General features: G+C 43.2%; 1 protein-coding gene across 3 annotated transcripts in view; it reads left to right on the top strand.

Annotated features, from left to right (window-relative positions):
- The window catches only part of KATNAL2 (katanin catalytic subunit A1 like 2), a 51,785-nt gene that overhangs the window by 21,588 nt on the left and 12,567 nt on the right, over window positions 1-17,630 (top strand). For 2 of the 3 annotated variants that reach the window (XM_067545636.1, XM_067545638.1), the window contains 5 exons: window positions 1,507-1,605; window positions 2,177-2,240; window positions 3,431-3,549; window positions 12,232-12,323; window positions 14,188-14,298. In XM_067545636.1, coding sequence (XP_067401737.1) covers window positions 1,507-1,605; window positions 2,177-2,240; window positions 3,431-3,549; window positions 12,232-12,323; window positions 14,188-14,298 — 485 coding nt within the window. The remainder of the gene's footprint in view (window positions 1-1,506; window positions 1,606-2,176; window positions 2,241-3,430; window positions 3,550-12,231; window positions 12,324-14,187; window positions 14,299-17,630) is intronic. The other variant, XM_067545637.1, reaches the window with a different exon arrangement.

The raw sequence follows: 17,630 nt of genomic DNA on the forward strand, positions 1-17,630 counted from the left end.
TATTTGCAGATGTGTTTCCCTCTTTTAATAAGATTTGCTGCCTAATACAAACATAGTGCTAAGACAGAGACTGGTCAGTGATCATTTGGGATGAAAAGCCATTTATTTCTAAGTACTTGGATTTCTTAGTAATGAATTACTAAAGTTTGTTTCAAGAACAAAGTAAAAGAGTATGATTGTTTGCGAGCTCTGTTTAACAATACTCTTGAAGTCCACCCACAAGATCCAACCAGGACAGAATTCAACTGACTGCCTCCTAAGTGGGGAGAGCTGTTGCACACACATGTACTCCAATCTCTGCGCTAGGTCCATATTTTCTGTTGGGCTCAATCCAGTGTGTTGGCATTTATCCTGAAAGTCCAGTATAGCTTTGGAATTCAGGTATTTAGATAGACCGCATCTTATGCTATACCCTATCACAGCAGTTCAGTTAAGATCAGCTCCTCTTAGCAGTCTAGTAAAATCTGAATCTAGCAAGCTTCAGACCTCGAACTTAGAATAATTTAGTTCATTTAGCTTTTGCTGACTTTTATTTTTATGTTGTTTCTAATAAAATAATTACATGGTTGCTACTATTGCTGAAAGCAGCAATGGGCGTTCTTTAGTGCTCTTTATGGTACTTTTTAAACTTTGCCAATAAGTGCATAGGTGCTATGGCAATAAGCATTCTGTAAATCAATAAAATAAATATAATACGGTAACTATTTCAGTTTAGTTTGGAGGCATTTATAGAAGTCTGGTTAGCCCCATAAATGTGATTCATCTTTTAATTTGCTATTAACAGAAAGGAAGATGTAATCTACTAGTTATCAATAATTTTTCTAAATGTATTAGGCCAAATTTTCACCAGATATGAGCATGAAACGCTAATACTAGTCAACAGGTACTGCCTAGGTGTATCTGACAGCAGATTTTAGCCCAACAAATTATATTAAGGGTGTAATTCTTTTTACACAAAAATTAGTCTGTGAAACTTACCGCCATAAAATATTATTGAGGCCAAGATCTTAGTAGGTTCAAATGGATTAGATAATTTGATGAATTGAATGAAATTATCGGAATGAATGCGTCAGGGCATAGACTAATTACTGAGTGTCTTTTGTTAGGAAGACTGTTCTCCCTGGGTAGATTATTCCATAATTATCCATTATGGAGTTTCTTGCACCTTGCTCTGAATTATCTGGTACTAGCCCCTGTTGGGAAGATGACCATTGGTCTGATATGGTATGGCAATTACGGTGCTCCTTTTGAAGCCAATGACAAACCTCTCATTGGCGTCAATGAGAGCAGGCCATAAACAGTGATTTCTCTATGAATTCCTGTTGTGTGTCCAGTGCTTTTCTTTTGTGAGCTAACAGTTATGACCCTATACTGTAAATTAAACAGTTTGTATCACTTCATATCATTATTACTTCCTATCCTGTGGGTTGTTTTGCTACTTCAGGATTTATTATATTTGTACAGGAAAACATTATTTTTACTAAAAAGATCAAACGTGCATTGCAGGACATTTATCTCCATAATCCAAATATAAAGTGGGATGATATTATTGGACTTGATGCAGCCAAGCGGTTAGTCAAGGAAGCAGTTGTGTATCCTATAAGGGTAAGGCTCTAAATAGCTTTGAGAAAACCAATACTGAACTCTGTTTTTGTACATTATCATTGTCGAAATATCACCAGCTATTTTTCTTGTAAATAGAGCGCTGTCCCATAGTCCTGACTGTATCGGTCCTTTTCTGAATGCAATTCCTAGTCAGTTTATGGAATTTAAGTTGACAAACTCCATGTAGGTTTTCATATACAAATACTCTGCAGTATGCTGAATAGGAAAAGACCAGTCTGTTAGTACTTATTCTGTAGGAATTTTGCCTAATGAAAAGATGCTGGATTGATCACACATCATGCTATAGGAAAATGAATTACCAAAGAGAATAGCAAGCTATATGCATTTATACAAAATAAAAACATAAAAAATACATTTAAAATAGATTTCATCTGGTGGTTAAATGTAGCATTTTGTATTCTTAAATCAGGAAAAATCTGTTATGTACTTCTTTTATTTTTCTTCTTCTAATTTGCTAGATTTACTGCATGTATAGGAATGTGGCAAAAAATTAGCATTTTAACACAGATTTTATATTTTTAATCCTTGAATTGCTCTTTTGTTTCCACAGTACCCACAGCTGTTTACAGGGATTCTCTCCCCTTGGAAAGGATTATTACTGTATGGACCTCCAGGTAGGTATAGGTATATATTATAAACATAGATGTAGCTACATATATTGGTACTTTTGTTTCTATCCAAACAGATGAATGATAAATGCATTTTAAGAGTTTTATACTGATTTGATCCAATATACAGTACTAACATAACAAATTTACTTGGTGACACGGAGTTTAATCCTTCAATACACAAATCACCATATCCAGAGTTCACAACTCTAGGATATTTCTACACCTAAATCCTCCCCCCAACCAAAGCTCTTGACTCCAGATGCAATCAGAGCAGTCATGTGCTTCAGAGGTCATGTCAATTCCATATTGTTGCTCCACTTGCACTATAGTTGCCAGTAGTCTTAATTTGGCTGGGACTGACCTTCAAGATGTATAAATCGGGCTTGGACTATCCCTTCCCGGAAAAATGTCCCAGCTCCCCCTCTTCTTCATTTAGGAGTTAGTTTTGAAAATGGTGTTGGTCTCCTGCTAGCAGAAATGGAGGCTGTCCCACATGCTAACACTTCTACAGTCTCTCTAAATGCTGTCACTGTCTAGATAGCTCTCAACACTATCTCTGTCACCCTCATACGCACCAGAAGGACAGAAAGTTGCTTAGACACTGAAGGCTAGTCTACACTGAAAACTTACATCAGCATAGCTAAGTCTCTCAGCAGTGTGCAACAGCCACAGCCCTGAGAGCCATAGTTATGCTGACCTAACCCCCACTGTAGATAAGTGCTAGGAAGAATTTTCATTGACCTAGCTACCACCTCTTGGGGAGATGAATTAGATACAGTGACAGGAGAACTCCTCCCATCACTGTAGCAAGTGTTTATGCTGTAGCGTTCTTAGTGTAGACATAACCTGAGAGTATCGGGGGAATCTGTAGAATTGTTAGTATGTTGGACAAGCTGCTACATGCCTCCAGTGAAACAGCATTGGATCTGTTCTTGTATGTGCTTGCCTTTATTTGCCACAAGACAGCCCATTGATGTGCTCTGATCATTTCAATATCTAGTACTTCAGAAGCAGTTTGATAAGTGTATTTGTCAATGGCACTGACTTGAAATCCTGTAGTACCTGCTTTTCTCCAAATAGTTCTAATTAGCAGTTCCACTCTCATGTCAGTGTTCATTTTCTGATTAGTAAGGTGATGAAGGGAATTTTTCCTATGTTTAAATTTTATTTACTCAGAGTGAATTTCCTTGTAGGTACTGGAAAGACGTTGCTTGCTAAGGCTGTTGCTACTGAATGCAATACAACTTTCTTCAACATTTCAGCATCCACTATTGTTAGCAAATGGAGGGGTGATTCAGAAAAACTTGTGCGGGTAAGAATCATTATCTTCATATTCATTGTACACCAACATGTAACTAGCTGGAGAATAGGTGTTTTCTAGTGGACTGAGCACTAAACTGGGAGCTAGGGACTGCTGAGTGGTTCCTCTGATATTGACACACTCTGAAGTTTTGGGCAAGTCATTTCATTCTCTGCTCCAATTTCCCCTTCTGTTTTCACTATAAATATATCTAAGTGCTGTATGTTAAGCGGACTGGTGATCCCAAGAGGAATCTAATAAGCTGGTGTGTTATTCCTTGGGGAGTAGAGAATCTGAGAGTTTAGTGACTGTTCAGTAGATCAGGAACTGGGGACTTCAGAGGGATGCTCAGAGGACTCAGTGGGATTTGTGCGTGCCTCTCACTAACCTGCACAGAGAGAGAGAAGCCTGGAAGGTAGTTCTTGTATTGTCAGAGGATGGTGAAGTTGAGCTGATCCACAGGACACACAAACAAAACTTCCTCATGCTGAGGGCATGTGGTAGCAAGGAACCTTACAACACTGAGTACCCCTGGCAAATATCACAGCCATCACTATAGTTGCTTGTGGCACTTTACTGGCAAATAAAAGTCCCTAGGATCTTAGACCCAGATTCTCAAAGGTATTTAGGGTCCTAACTTCCACTGATTTCAATGGGCACGATTTCAGCCTAAATTAGACCTGATGCAGTCATGGGATAACAATAAGCAGGAAATGAGGAGGCAGATTAATTCTTCTTCACGTGCTTCCTCATGTCGATTCCAAGTAGGTGTGTGCATGCTGCGTGCACAGTTCGCCCGAAGGCTTTTCCCTAGTAGTACCCGTAGGGTCGGCTCTGGTGTCCTCTGTAGTTGCACCTCCATGGCACTCTATCTGGGGCCCTGCCAACCCTCCACCTCTTCAGTTCCTTCTTACCGCCCATGACTGTGGCTGGCACCTTGCTCTTGCTTTGCAAGTCTAGCCACTGTTCTCCTAGGAGTACCTGTAAAATAGTTGTAAATAGTTGTTAATTAGTTAGTATATCTTAGAGTAGGATAGTTACCGCTTACTGGTTTCAAACTACCCCTTCCCTGCTGGGGACGGGACACGCGTGGCTTCAAATCCTGTGAGTCCCGTAGGAAGCCTAAGCCTAGAGATGACCTTCACTCATCCTGCTTGAACTGTTTAGGGGAGTCTCATGAGGGGGAATCGCTGAAAGATTTGTAGGAGCTTCTGACCAAGGATGCAAATGGAAAGGAGCCAGAGGCTAAAGTTTCTATTAATGGAGTCAGCCCTCTGCCCCATTGAGCAGAGCCTGGTGGACCAGAGGCCTTCCACCTTGGCCTCAGTGCAAAGTGCACCAGCATTGGTGAGGGTGGTGGTGCCTAAGGGCTCAACATGCAGAGAGGCATGGCACCATTCCCATTCCTCAGTGCCGCGCAAGAAACAGAAAAAGATGGACAGGGGTCGCTCGCCAGCGCCAAGTACATTGGCACACAAGGGCTTGAGCAAGGTGTGATCCATTTCCGGCCACCTAAGCCCCGAAACCACAGTGGCAGCACCGATGACTCTGGCCCCACTGAGATTTTCGTTGAGTCTGGGCCCAACGGATTCTCCACAGAGACAAGAGGAGGAGTTGCAGCTACCCCCGAGCCTGAAACATTTGAGGCGGTGAGGGAACTCATCGAAGACACAGCCCCTGCACTCCCACAGAGGCAGGACCCGGAACCGGTGCTGAAAAAGGCCACAGTGCCATCAAAGGGCAAGCCTGCCATGATGGCACAGTCACGTTCTCCATGACACCATGTAGCACTGCGCCTTTGTGGTCACCAGGAAGTGAGCTGTTCTTCTTGTTCTCAGAGGCAGAATCCTATTCTTCAAGGAGGAGCCGGCACCATTCTAGCAGTCAACTGAGGGCAGTGGCGGCACACCCACATTCAATGCCATGGCCCCCTCTCATTGGCAGATGCTTGCCCAGTGTCCATTTTGGACTCCTTGGGCTTATCAGGCCCAAGGGTCCCAGTCCGACATGTCATATTCTCTCACCTTGGACTTCAGGTCCCAACCGTCCCACTCTGCTGGAAGCTTGCCACACAGCACTGGGGCGGTCTCCGAGCACAGCTCCGGGCCAGACACTGCCTTGGACCCCGGCATCAAGGATGAGGATCTGGCACCATGTGACCCTTCCAGTGCCAAGGGTCAGAAGACATTCGCAGCTCCTTTCAAAGCTTCCTCCTCCTCATCCCCTGATGAAGCTGTGGCACCGATATCGCACAACAGCAGGGCGCACCAGGAATTTCTTCACAGGGTGGCCCAGAATATGGGCCTCCAAGTGGAGGAAGTTTTGGAGGGAGCAGATCCGATTGTGATCATCGTGGTCTCTCTAATGGTCTTAATTAGCAGCAGAGCCACTCTGGAGGGTCCCTCTGGGGCCAAGAAGTCTCTGTGGCAAACACCTGCTTCTCTACCTCCTACTGTGAAGAGAAAGTACTTCATGTCTTCAAAAGACCACAAGCATTTTTACACCCACCCTCCTCCAGTATCCCTCATGGTGGCAGCTGCCAATGAGCGTGAGAGGCAAGGTTATCAGGACCCCACACTGAAGCCTAAGGATGCCAAGAAGTTGGAGCTTTTGGAGAGGAAGGTATACTCCACCAGGGTGCTCCAACTTCAGATTGCAAACCAACAGGTCATCCTCGGTAGGTACACTTTCAGTTCCTGGCAGTCCATGGAGAAATTCAGGGAGTCAGTCCCACCAGACTGCAGGGCTGAATTCACTGCCATGGTGAAGGACGGTAAGGCTGTGACAAAGACACTGTTCCAAGCAGCCTTAGATGAAAACAGATGCGGCGGCTCAGATGATGGCCTCGAGGTGGCCTTGAGAAGGAGTTCCTGGCTCCAGACCTCAGGACTTCCACATGAGGTCCAGTTAACGATCCAGGACTTACTATTTGATGGCCTGGCCTTGTTCTCTTCCCAAACAAACTCCAAGCTTCATAGCTTGAAAGACTCACGGGCCGCACTGAAGTCTCTGGGTTTACACACGCCAGCACCCCAGAGAAAACATTTTAATCCACAACCTATGCAGCGGTTCTACCAAAACCAGCCAAGGCAGGATCTCAACTGCAGAAGGGTCAGAAGCAATAGACAGAGAACCTCGCAAGCCTCCAACCAGGGCTCTGGGCAAACGAGGCAATCCTCAGGGTCCAAACAAAACTTTTGAGGGTGCGTCTGAGGACCGCACTCCAATCAGTATCTCAAATCCACTCACCCTTTTGTTTTCAGACCGCCTATCCCACTTCTACCGTGCGAGGTCCCAGATCACATCAGATCAATGGGTTCAATGCATGGTGAGACTGGGATATTCACTCCAATTTTCATCTTCCCCCCCCTTCCCCACACCCTCCCTGTCCTCCTTCAGGGACCCCTCTAACAAGCAACTTCTTCAGCAGGAGGTGCAAGCACTACTAAGTGTAAGAGCAGTGGAAGAGGTCCCTCGGGAACTAAGAGGAAAGGGATTCTATTCCCATTATTTGCTAATCTTGAAAGCCAAGGGTGGACTTAGTCCCATTCTCGACTTGTGAAATCTCAGCAGATTCATGAAGAAGCATGGTTTCCTTGGCCACTATCATTCCCTCTCTGGATCCGGGCAATTGGTATTCTGCCCTCGATTTGAAAGATGCATATTTTCATGTAGCAATCTTCCCGGCCACAGGAGGTTTTTCCGGTTTGTAATCCATCGAACCTGTTATCAGTTCAAGGTCCTGCCCTTCAGTCTGTCTGCGGCCCCTCAGGTGTTCACCAAATGCATGGCAGTAGTTGCGGCATTCCTGAGAAGGAGGAGAGTACAGGTGTATCCCTACCTCAATGACTGGTTAGTCAAGGGATGCACCAGGGAGCAGGTGGAGATGAACGTGAGACTAATAAGGTCTTCCTTTGACAGGTTGGTCCTTATGATCAACAAACAGAAGTCAACACTCACGCCCATCCAGGATAGAATTCATCAGGGCTGTGCTGGATTCGTGCCAGGCCAGAGCACCCCTCCCACAGGCCCATTTTCTGGCGCTTCGGGACATTATAACGGACCTAAAACATTATCCCCAGACCACAGCATGCAATTGCCTAAAGCTGCTAGGACACATGGCAGTGTGTACTTATGTTGTTCAGCATGCGAGACTGCACCTCCAGCCCCTACCAGCATAGCTGGCTGCTCAGGACGACATAGACAAGGTGGTCTTTCTCTCGCCTGCACTGTTAGAGACCCTAGATTGGTGGTGTGATCCCCAAGTCATATGCGCAGAAGTCCCCTTCTCAGCACCCCGCCCCTCCCTGTGCCTGTGCTTCGCAAATGGGATGGGGAGCCCACCTAGGGGAGCTCAGGAACCGGGGCTTTGTCTCATGCAGAGCTCTCCCTCCACATCAATGTGAGGGAGCTGAGGGCATTGTGCCTGGCTCATCAAGCTTTCCAAGGTCATCTAGAGGGCAAGGTAGTGTCGATCTTAACAGACAATAGGGCAGCGATATTTTATATAAACAGACAGGGTGGAGCTCGTTCCTCTCTCCTGTGCCAGGAAACCCTCAAATTATGGGATTTTTGCATCGCTTGATCGATACACTTGAAGGCGTCCCCTGCCCAGAAACAGACTGTGTTGGCCAACAGCCTCAGCAGGTCCTTCCTCAGTCACAAGTGGTCGATCCATCTGGATGTGTTGAGCGGTGTCTTTCATTGGTGGGGTGTTCCCCACATGGACTTATTTGCCACAAGACTCAACAGGAAGTGCCTGCAGTTCTCTTCCTTCCAGAACCACAGCCCAGGGTCTATTGTGGACGCCTTTCTCATCCCATGGATGGGCCAGCTGTTCTACGTCTTCCTGCCTACCCCGCTCATCCACAGGGTTCTGCTGAAAATCTGGCAGGACAAATATACAGTGATTCTGATGGCCACGCCAGCATTGATACACTACGTTCCTCGATCTCTCGATGGACACTCCAATATCCTTTCCTCTGCTCCCAGATCTGATCACTCATCAGCACAGCAACTTTCAGTACCCCAATTTCAAGCCTCTACATCTCACAACGTGGAAGCTCTGTGGTTGAATCCTCTGGAGCTAGCATGCTCAGAACCGGATAGGGAAGTCCTCCTTGGCAGTAGAAAACTCTCCACTGGGCCACTTACCTTGCCAAGTGGAAGAGGTTCTTGATCTGGGCTGCTCAGAAGGACATCCACGCTGGCATCAATCCCTACAATTCTGGACTATTTGTTATACCTCAAGCAACAAGGGTTGTCTGGGTCATCAGTTAAGATCCACCTGGCAGCCATTTCAGCATTCCACCCAGGGGAAGCAGGCCGCTCTGTCTTCACTAACCCTTTGGTGGAGCATTTTCTGAAGAGCCTAGACAGATTGTATCCCCTACAAACTAGCCAGTGCCACAATGGGACCTTAACCTCACCCTCTCAAAGCTGACAGGTCTGCCATTTGAGCCCCTGGAGATATGCGCACTCCTTTACCCGTCCTGGAAAGTGGCCTTCCCTTTAGCCATAACTTTGGCCAGGAGGGTTTCTGAACTCAAGGCACTCACGTCAGAGCCTCCATATAATATCTTTAAGGACAAAGTACAGCTTCATCCCCACCTAGCCTTCCTCCCAAAAGTGGTTTTGCAGTTCCATGCCAGCCAGGATATCTTCCTCCCAGTCTTTTACATGAAGCCACATGCTAATAGTCAGGAGCATAGGCTGCATTTGCTGGATGTCAGACACGCCTTGGTTTTCTATATTGAAAGAACTAAGCCGGTCAAGAAAACAATGCAACTCTTCGTAACAGTCGCAGACAGGATGAAGGGGCTTCCCGTTTCCTCTCAAAGGATCTGCTGCTCAAAGGATCATCCCAGACTGCTGTACTGGATAGCACAGAATGGGAAGGAGGCGAACATCCTGCAGTGCTGAAGGAACAGGTCCAAGACTATTTAGAAGGATTGGACATACACAAGTCCATGGGGCCGGATGCAATGCACCCGAGGGTGCTGAGGGAATTGGCTGAGGTGATTTCAGAGCCATTGGCTATTATCTTTGAAAGCTCGTGGCAACAGGGGGAGGTCCCTGAGGACTGGAAAAAAGCAAATATAGTGCCCATCTTCAAAAAAGGGAGGAAAGAGGATCCAGGGAACTACAGACCAGTCAGCCTCACTTCAATCCCTGGAAAAATCATGGAGCAGGTCCTTAAGGAATCCATTTTAAGGCACTTGGAAGAGAGGAAGGTGATCAGGAACAGTCAACACAGATTCACCAAGGGAAAGTCATGCCTGACCAACCTGATTGCTTTCTATGATGAGGTGACTGGCTCTGTGGATGTAGGGAAGGCGGTGGATGTGATATACCTTGACTTTAGCAAAGCTTTTGATACTGTCTCTCACAGTATTCTTATCAGCAAGTTAAAGAAGTATGGGTTGGAAGAATGGACTATAAAATGGATAGAGAACTGGCTAGAGCATAGGGCTCAACGAGTAGTGATCAATGGCTCCATGTCTAGCTGGCAGCCAGTCACAAGCGGAGTTCCCCAGGGGTCGGTTTTGTTCAACATCTTCATTAATGATCTGGAAGATGGGGTAGATTGCACCCTCAGCAAGTTTGCGGATGACACTAAGCTGGGGGGAGTGGTAGATACCCTGGAAGGTAGGGATAGGATATAGAGTGACCTAAACAAACTGGAGGATTGGGCCAAAAGAAATCTAATGAGGTTCAACAAAGAAAAGTGCAGAGTCCTCCACTTAGGAAGGAAGAATCCCATGCATAGCTATAGATTGGGGACCAACGAGCTAGGCAGCAGCTCTGCAGAAAAGGACCTGGGGGTAACTGGATAAAAAGCTGGATATGAGTCAGCAGTGTGCCCTGGTTGTCAAGAAGGCTAATGGCACATTGGGCTGCATTAGGAGGGGCATTGCCAGCAGGTCATGGGAAGTGATTATTCCCCTCTATTCGGCATTGGTGAGGCCGCATTTAGAATATTGTGTCCAGTTTTGGGCCCCCCACTACAACAAGGATGTGGACAAGTTGGAGAGAGTACAGCGGAGGGCAACAAAAATGATTAGGGGGCTGGAGCACAGGACTTATGAGGAGAGGCTGAGGGAACTGGGCTTATTTAGTCTGCAAAAGAGAAGAATGAGGGGGGATTTGATAGCGGCCTTTAACTACCTGAAAGGCGGTCCCAGGGAGGATGGGGCTAGGCTGTTCTCGGTGGTGGCAGATGACAGAACAAGGAGCAATGGTCTCAAGTTGCAGTGGGGGAGGTCTAGGTTGGACATTAGGAAAAAGTTTTTCACTAGGAGGGTGATGAAACACTGGAACGGGTTACCTAGGGAGGTGGTGGAATCTCCATCTTTAGAGGTTTTTAAGCTGAGGCTTGACAAAGCCCTGGCTGGGATGATATAGCTGAGGTTAGTCCTGCTTTGAGCAGGGGGTTGGACTAGATGACCTCCTGAGGTCTCTTCCAACTCTAATATTCTATGATTCTATGATCTCTTTGTGGATCACATCGTGTATCAGAACCTGTTATGACTTGGTGAAGGTGCCTGCCCCCAAGTTAATGGCCCATTCCACCAGAGCACAAGCATCCTCCACAGCTTTTTTGGCCCAGATACCAATTCAGGATATCTGTAACGTGGCAACATGTCAAATATTCATACCTTCACTGCCCACTATGCTATTACCCAGCATTCCAGAGATGATGCTGCTTTTGGCAGAGCAGTGCTTCCATCTGTGAGATTCTGAGTTCCAATCCCAATTCCTACGATCTGGCTTTGCAATCATCTATGAGATGTGTTGCTCATGTCCATTCCAAGACCCACCTGCCTACCCCTCTGTCGGAGTCTCCTGTCAAGAAGAAACTGATGAGGCAGTGGGTTGGCAGGGCCCTATATAGAGGACCATGGAGGCACGACTCCAGGGGGCACCAGAGCAGATCCTACAGGTACTACTAGGGAAAAAACCTTCCAGCGAACAGTGCACATGGTGCGCACACACCTACTTGGAATGGATGTGAGCAACATATCTCAAAGAACAACAGTTACAGAAGGTTAGTAATCATTATTTACAGCAATTTAGGAGTCCAACAAGAACTCCAGCATTAGGGGCAGGAAAATCTTTTTCTTCTTTTGTTATTGCTCCATTTGTTTGTTTTTTCTCAAATCTTTATTTAAAAAACATCATGATAATTTCAGTGGAAAAACAGCATACTGTTGATCAGAATAATGTTCTCATCAGAAAAAATAAAATTATTCTGTTATGATCAAGAGAATTTTGTTGGTTTTTTCCATTGGAATTTGTGCTTTTTTTTTTTTAAATGGTGCAACAATAAAAGAAAAAAATATTTAAATTCTGGAAACGATTTAGGATTTCCCCAAAATACTTTGATGGAATCATTTTCTTCTATCCCATTGTTCTCAGGATTGGCTAGGATTTAGAGGGAAAGATTTACATGTAAAGACAGGATTATGTGTGTGTGTTCTTTCTCTCTCTTTTATAAACCTTTCAGAATTAAGGAAAGACTCTGGAACCCTCTACCAAGCCAGATCATTTATTCCATTCCCCCCCCCTCACCCAAAAGGTTTTTGTGACGTGTGCACTAATTTGTATCATTATCTAGCTTTTGTATCAATGGCCCTTATCACCTTTTTGATTGCTGCAGTGGTAATTTTTTTGTGGATTCTTTTCTTTGAACAGGTGTTATTTGAACTTGCCCGATATCATGCTCCCTCTACAATTTTCTTGGATGAGCTGGAGTCGGTAATGAGTCAGAGAGGCAATGCTCCTGGGTAACTGATGACTTAACTTGTGATAGCTTCAAAATAATACTTTAAAAAAATTAATTTATATTCAATAAATATTATTTGATTTGAGTTTGATTGGGTACCACACAACACTTACCAGTACATTGAGCCTGTTTCCCTTAGTTCAAATAGGGCTTGCACCTACTCCATTAACTTCAATAGGAGCTTGATTGGGCCTTTTGAAAGACTGATACATTTAGATCCCATTGACAAAATAGCTATTTTGAGTTGTATTTTAACTGTAGTAATTTGTTTTAAATTTAATTTTTTTTTTAAGGTAACTTTTCTTCAAGCCCATTTTCAACCTATAACCCATGCCTCAACAATTCCAACAATAATCCACTATAAATCCATAGATATCAGTGTAAGGGGTGGTGCAGAAGAAAGCATGAAGATCAGAGTGGGTGAAAGATAGAAAGGGATTAACTGGGACATGTTGGCCCAAGGAAGAATGTGAGTATGAGAGGGGTACAAGAATGTAGTTACGAATATCCTTTAAAATATGAAGCCTGGACTGGACGATGGGGAAAACAGTGAAGGGATTCACAGATGAGAATGAGAAGACGACCTTTGACTTCAACCTTTTGAATGGACTGGTTGGAGGTGGCAGGGTCAGAGGCAGTAAGGAGGCAGTTGCATCACTGTGTAAAGCAATTACTAAGGCATGGACAGGGTTTGTAGCAACGAGGATGAAGCGATGTTAATACTGCCATCCACGACAATACACACACAGTTTAAGAAAAATCAGAAAACTGATGGTTAGGGGCAGAAACAATTTATAGATTGTTTTTATTATATGCATAGGGTGCCCTTTACAGAGGTTTCTAGATGCTTTACATACCATATCCAGGTGTTTATATGTGCTATAGAGAATGTATCCAGTACATTGTATTATAAAGATACAATTTGTAATCATTGCCAGTTAATGGCTATAAGTTAGAGGCCATCTTTTGCCCTCCTACTTTCTTTTATAACTCTCACTGGCTTCAGTGAATGATAGATCAAAGTTACAAAGTTATTATTTTATTAAATATTGATATAGTACCATATGGGAAGATGACACTTTACAGACCTGATATCTGAACTGCAGACCATACTATCCAAGCTTTCTCAGGGCTTGATCTTGCAAGGTACTGAATACTTTGGATCCCAGGCCTCAATCCAGCAAAGCACTTAAGCACATGCTAAAATGCTTTGCTATATTGAGGTCAGAGTTCCTAGCACATTGCAGGAACAAGCCCTTAAACCTCATCTTTTCATAGATGGAATTCATAATCCTCTGTCTTAAAGAAAGAGGAATGTGTTTGGCTTTTACAGTTTCAGTTCTTCATGTCTTTTGGTTTGCTCCTGAGAAAAAACTGACAGTGAAGTGTACTAAATTCAGTAGTATGTCTTGCTATGCTCATTTAAATTCTCTCACAAACTCTTCCTCTTTACACTAGTTGCCCTCAATACATCACCCACATTGGTGTGTTAACAGCAACCTTTTCCTCTCTCTAATTCTCCTACATAATGCTGACCCAAAGCTTAGCAACATTTCCCTCTAAATACCAACTCTGGTATTTACTCATATCTTTTGTTTTAATCTTTATGCAAAGATAAAACAAAATATATATTTTCTTTTACTCCATTAATAGTGGATTTACTCTAGGCTAATGCACTGAAGTGAGCACATTTAAGTAATCATCAGGAAGCTTGACTTAATGCTTGGATGTTAGCTAAGGGTACTTAGTCATGCTTTGAATTGGGAGAAAACTGTGACTAGGGGTCAGCTGCTGTGAATGACTGTCTAAATAAAGGTGATTGCATTAAAGCACTGAGCAAACAACATTTTTCTGAATCTTGATAGTGGTGAACACGAAGGAAGTCGGCGGATGAAAACTGAATTATTGGTGCAGATGGATGGCTTGGCCCGATCTGATGATCTTGTATTTGTTTTAGCAGCTTCCAATCTGCCATGGTAAGAGATCCAGAGAGTACATTTTGAATACATTTGCATGAGCCTCTAAGCACAGATAAAGATTTTATTTAGACTCTTGCAGAAAAAGCCTTGATATTTGGTTAAAGCATTTAAAGATTAATTTGGAGATTTCACTTTTAAATTCTACAATTCTTGCTATTTGTGCCACATGAGAATAATCCATAATCAAGTTGACATATGCTGGTGTGACCAGCTGCTAATATTTAAAATGGAGTATTTGATTTTATAGCCAAGTTATTTACTATGTTTAAGCTAAGAAGGGTTTCAGCATAGAACTGTAAGGTGCTTAAAACATCCAGTGCTTAGAAAGATACTCTATAAATAGATAGGTTGGATTTTATTGGTATTAATATGTGATTTTTAAAAGTTGGGGGATAAAACCCTTCAGTTTCTTTAATTTCATTTAGATCTAGAAGAATAAATGATCTGTTAATGGAAAATACAATATAGAATCCTTTAGTGTCTTTCATACAAACTGTATCCTCAAACATCTAGAGTTCAGAAAGAATAGCAGAGGGAGAAAAATTAAGTGCTATGGAGCTGGAAGATTTTCTTTCAGAGAAACCTTTGGGATGAAGGTAGAAAATTTAATAAGATGGATATTTTTAGAAGTTATCCATGCAGTTTGGAAAGCTGTTGGGGACATGGAATGGGGTTCTTCAGGGATAAGATGCATGGAGGCAGGAGATAGCCATATGGAGGGTGCTGCTTTCCCCTAGCAGCATGACCTCAGCAGAGGAAATGTGCTGTCCTTTGCAGTTGTGCAGTAAAAGCCACTGCAGGTGTGTGTCTCTCTGTTCTTATTTTATTCCCATCACCATAGCATCTATGGTCTAGGAAGGAGCATCAACTCCTAATGGGATACATTTAGGACAAGCTGGGGAACAGTGCCACAGAAAGTGGCTGATTCCTAACTCCATGCACCTTCCTGCTCCCAGCCATCATGATCCTCATTCCTGTGGTGCACCTACCTAAGGTGTTTTGTAGATTCCCAGTGAAGGCATGGAGAAAATGGAAGCATCCTATGCCCCCTAATGCATTTAGCCTGAATTGGGTTGCTTCAACTCACATATGCAGAAGGGGACTGATCTGGCCTCAGCCAAAGAGAAAAAGATGTAAAGTTGAACTTTTCTGATTCCACTCAGCATACGTACACCCTACCCAGGCTATCTATATAGCTTTATATGTCAAGTCTAATGATAGAAGAGGATGCAGGGAGAAAGCTGTTGTAGCCACTGGACTAGTCCATGGCTCTCAAATTGTGGTTGTAAAGCACTTACTGGAGGTTTGCAAAAAACCTGACAGATCACATGGTGTTGGTGCCTCTTATTTCTTGCTACTAAAATGAATTTAAAAGATGGCAAATATATTGAATACTTCCCTAGCATTACTTTTCTCTGTGAGCAACTGCTCTAGTTGATATGTGATCAGGAGTGGAAGGAGAGGTGGTCCATGGGTCATGAACAAAAGGACAGGGCAAGACAATCTGTATTAAGCTATAGCCCACATTATGAAAAAGTTGGACCCCTCACTCAAAGAAAAAGCTTCTGTTTTTACTTAACAGATGTTCAGAGAAATGTCCCATTATTAATAAATGACTCTCCAGCATTTACATAACAGCAGTGGCAGCACACGGAATCTGACTGACAAGCACATCCATTTCTGTAGTGCTTATGTAGCTATGCATTGTGACACACCACATAATGATGCCATCTGAAAATGGTTCAAGATGAGTGAAGGCTGCACAGCCACAAGAACCACACATTTTGCTGGGTTTTTTTATTTTGATTCGTGGTTCTCTGACTGATTTTTCACAAAGACACCCTAGGGGCATTTGTTGGAAGAGCCTTATTCTGTGACTGGAGGTCCTTGGTCTACAACTGAGTTGTCATTTATAGTGCAGCCTATGGTATGTCTGAACACTGCAGTCAATGTATCCACAACCACTTTCATTCAAATGTATGTAAAAAAGCCTTTTAATTTAATATACACGTTCAAATCCATGTTTTACATCATCTCTATCATAACACATTTACTATCTTCTTGGAAAGTTTTCACGAATACTTTATACCCTACCACAGTTGGAAATAATTAATCCCTTTGTTGTCACTTTCATCAGAGAGGCCAAGGACAGAGTGGACACACAAAATGAATTCCCTCTCAACCTAGAAGTGAGATCTCCCAGTCAGGGTTGAGGTAGGTAGTTTTCAAATGCACCTAGGTTACTTAAATGCCTGTCCAGTTTTCAAAAGTGATGTAGGCACTTGGATGCCTACATCTCATTGAAACTCAGTGGGACTTAGGAATCTAAGTCACTTAGATGCTCTTGAAGATTTTATCCTGCATGTGTTCTACCTGCTAAGGGATAAGTAGACAACTTCAGTCTCATAACAGCATTAAAGCATTGTGAGCATTAAATCCAAAATAAAAAAATGAACAAATCAATTAACCCAAAGGTCTCTGCATTCTACTTTCATCCTTATATAGAATGGCTGGTGATTCTGTAGTTACATGCACAATAAAAACAAAACCATTATCTGCCTTTTATGCATTTAATAGCAATACTTGGTGTGGCAAATTCTGTTCTGATTTACCATTTGGGCAATCCTGTGGACTTAAATCAAAGCAGAATCCAGCCTATTTTGTATTACGGTACATACAAGAAAAATAGATCAGAATAGGATTAATTCCATTCTAAAACCACTAATATCCAATTGTTTAAGAAAATACTTCAAAATAAGTAGCTAATGCACATGCAAATAATTATATTTGGAGATGAATGGTTAATATATTAACCCATTTCTCCCTATGTGGCTTCTTAATGTACAGTAAAAATGGTAATTTATTGCAGCATCATTACCCTTTAAAAAGAGAGGCCTTGAACAGCCCATAGTTCATTTTCATGCTCAATTGTTGAAGTAATCCTTGCGGTAGCTAAGCTTCATGCATCAGTACAGTGTTGAAGGGGATTCAGTCTCTTTAGAAAAAAAGTCATGTCATCATGCTTATACACACTGATGCAAAGGGAAAAGTTGGGACACTCAGAAGCAGTAAGATGGCGTCTGGGGACAGCAGGATGCCCAAATATCTGGACCTTACAGGCTTCTGTTGACAACTGCAAGGCTGGCCTACCTCAGTGTGCTTTCTAGATAAGATCATTATATGTGTCTGATATTTGTTTGCGATTTATAATCTTATGGGAATAGCTGTGCAAAAGTGATAATGCAATTTTGACTGTTTCAGCATTTAATTTTGGACTAGTCCACAATCCAGAGATGCTGCAAAGTTTGCACAAAATGGCCATTTTCACA

This window comes from Emydura macquarii, unplaced genomic scaffold (assembly GCF_026122565.2).
Source record: "Emydura macquarii macquarii isolate MOO-44397 ecotype Brisbane River unplaced genomic scaffold, CSIRO-AGI_Emac_v2 contig_1045, whole genome shotgun sequence".
Lineage (NCBI taxonomy): Eukaryota > Metazoa > Chordata > Testudines > Chelidae > Emydura > Emydura macquarii.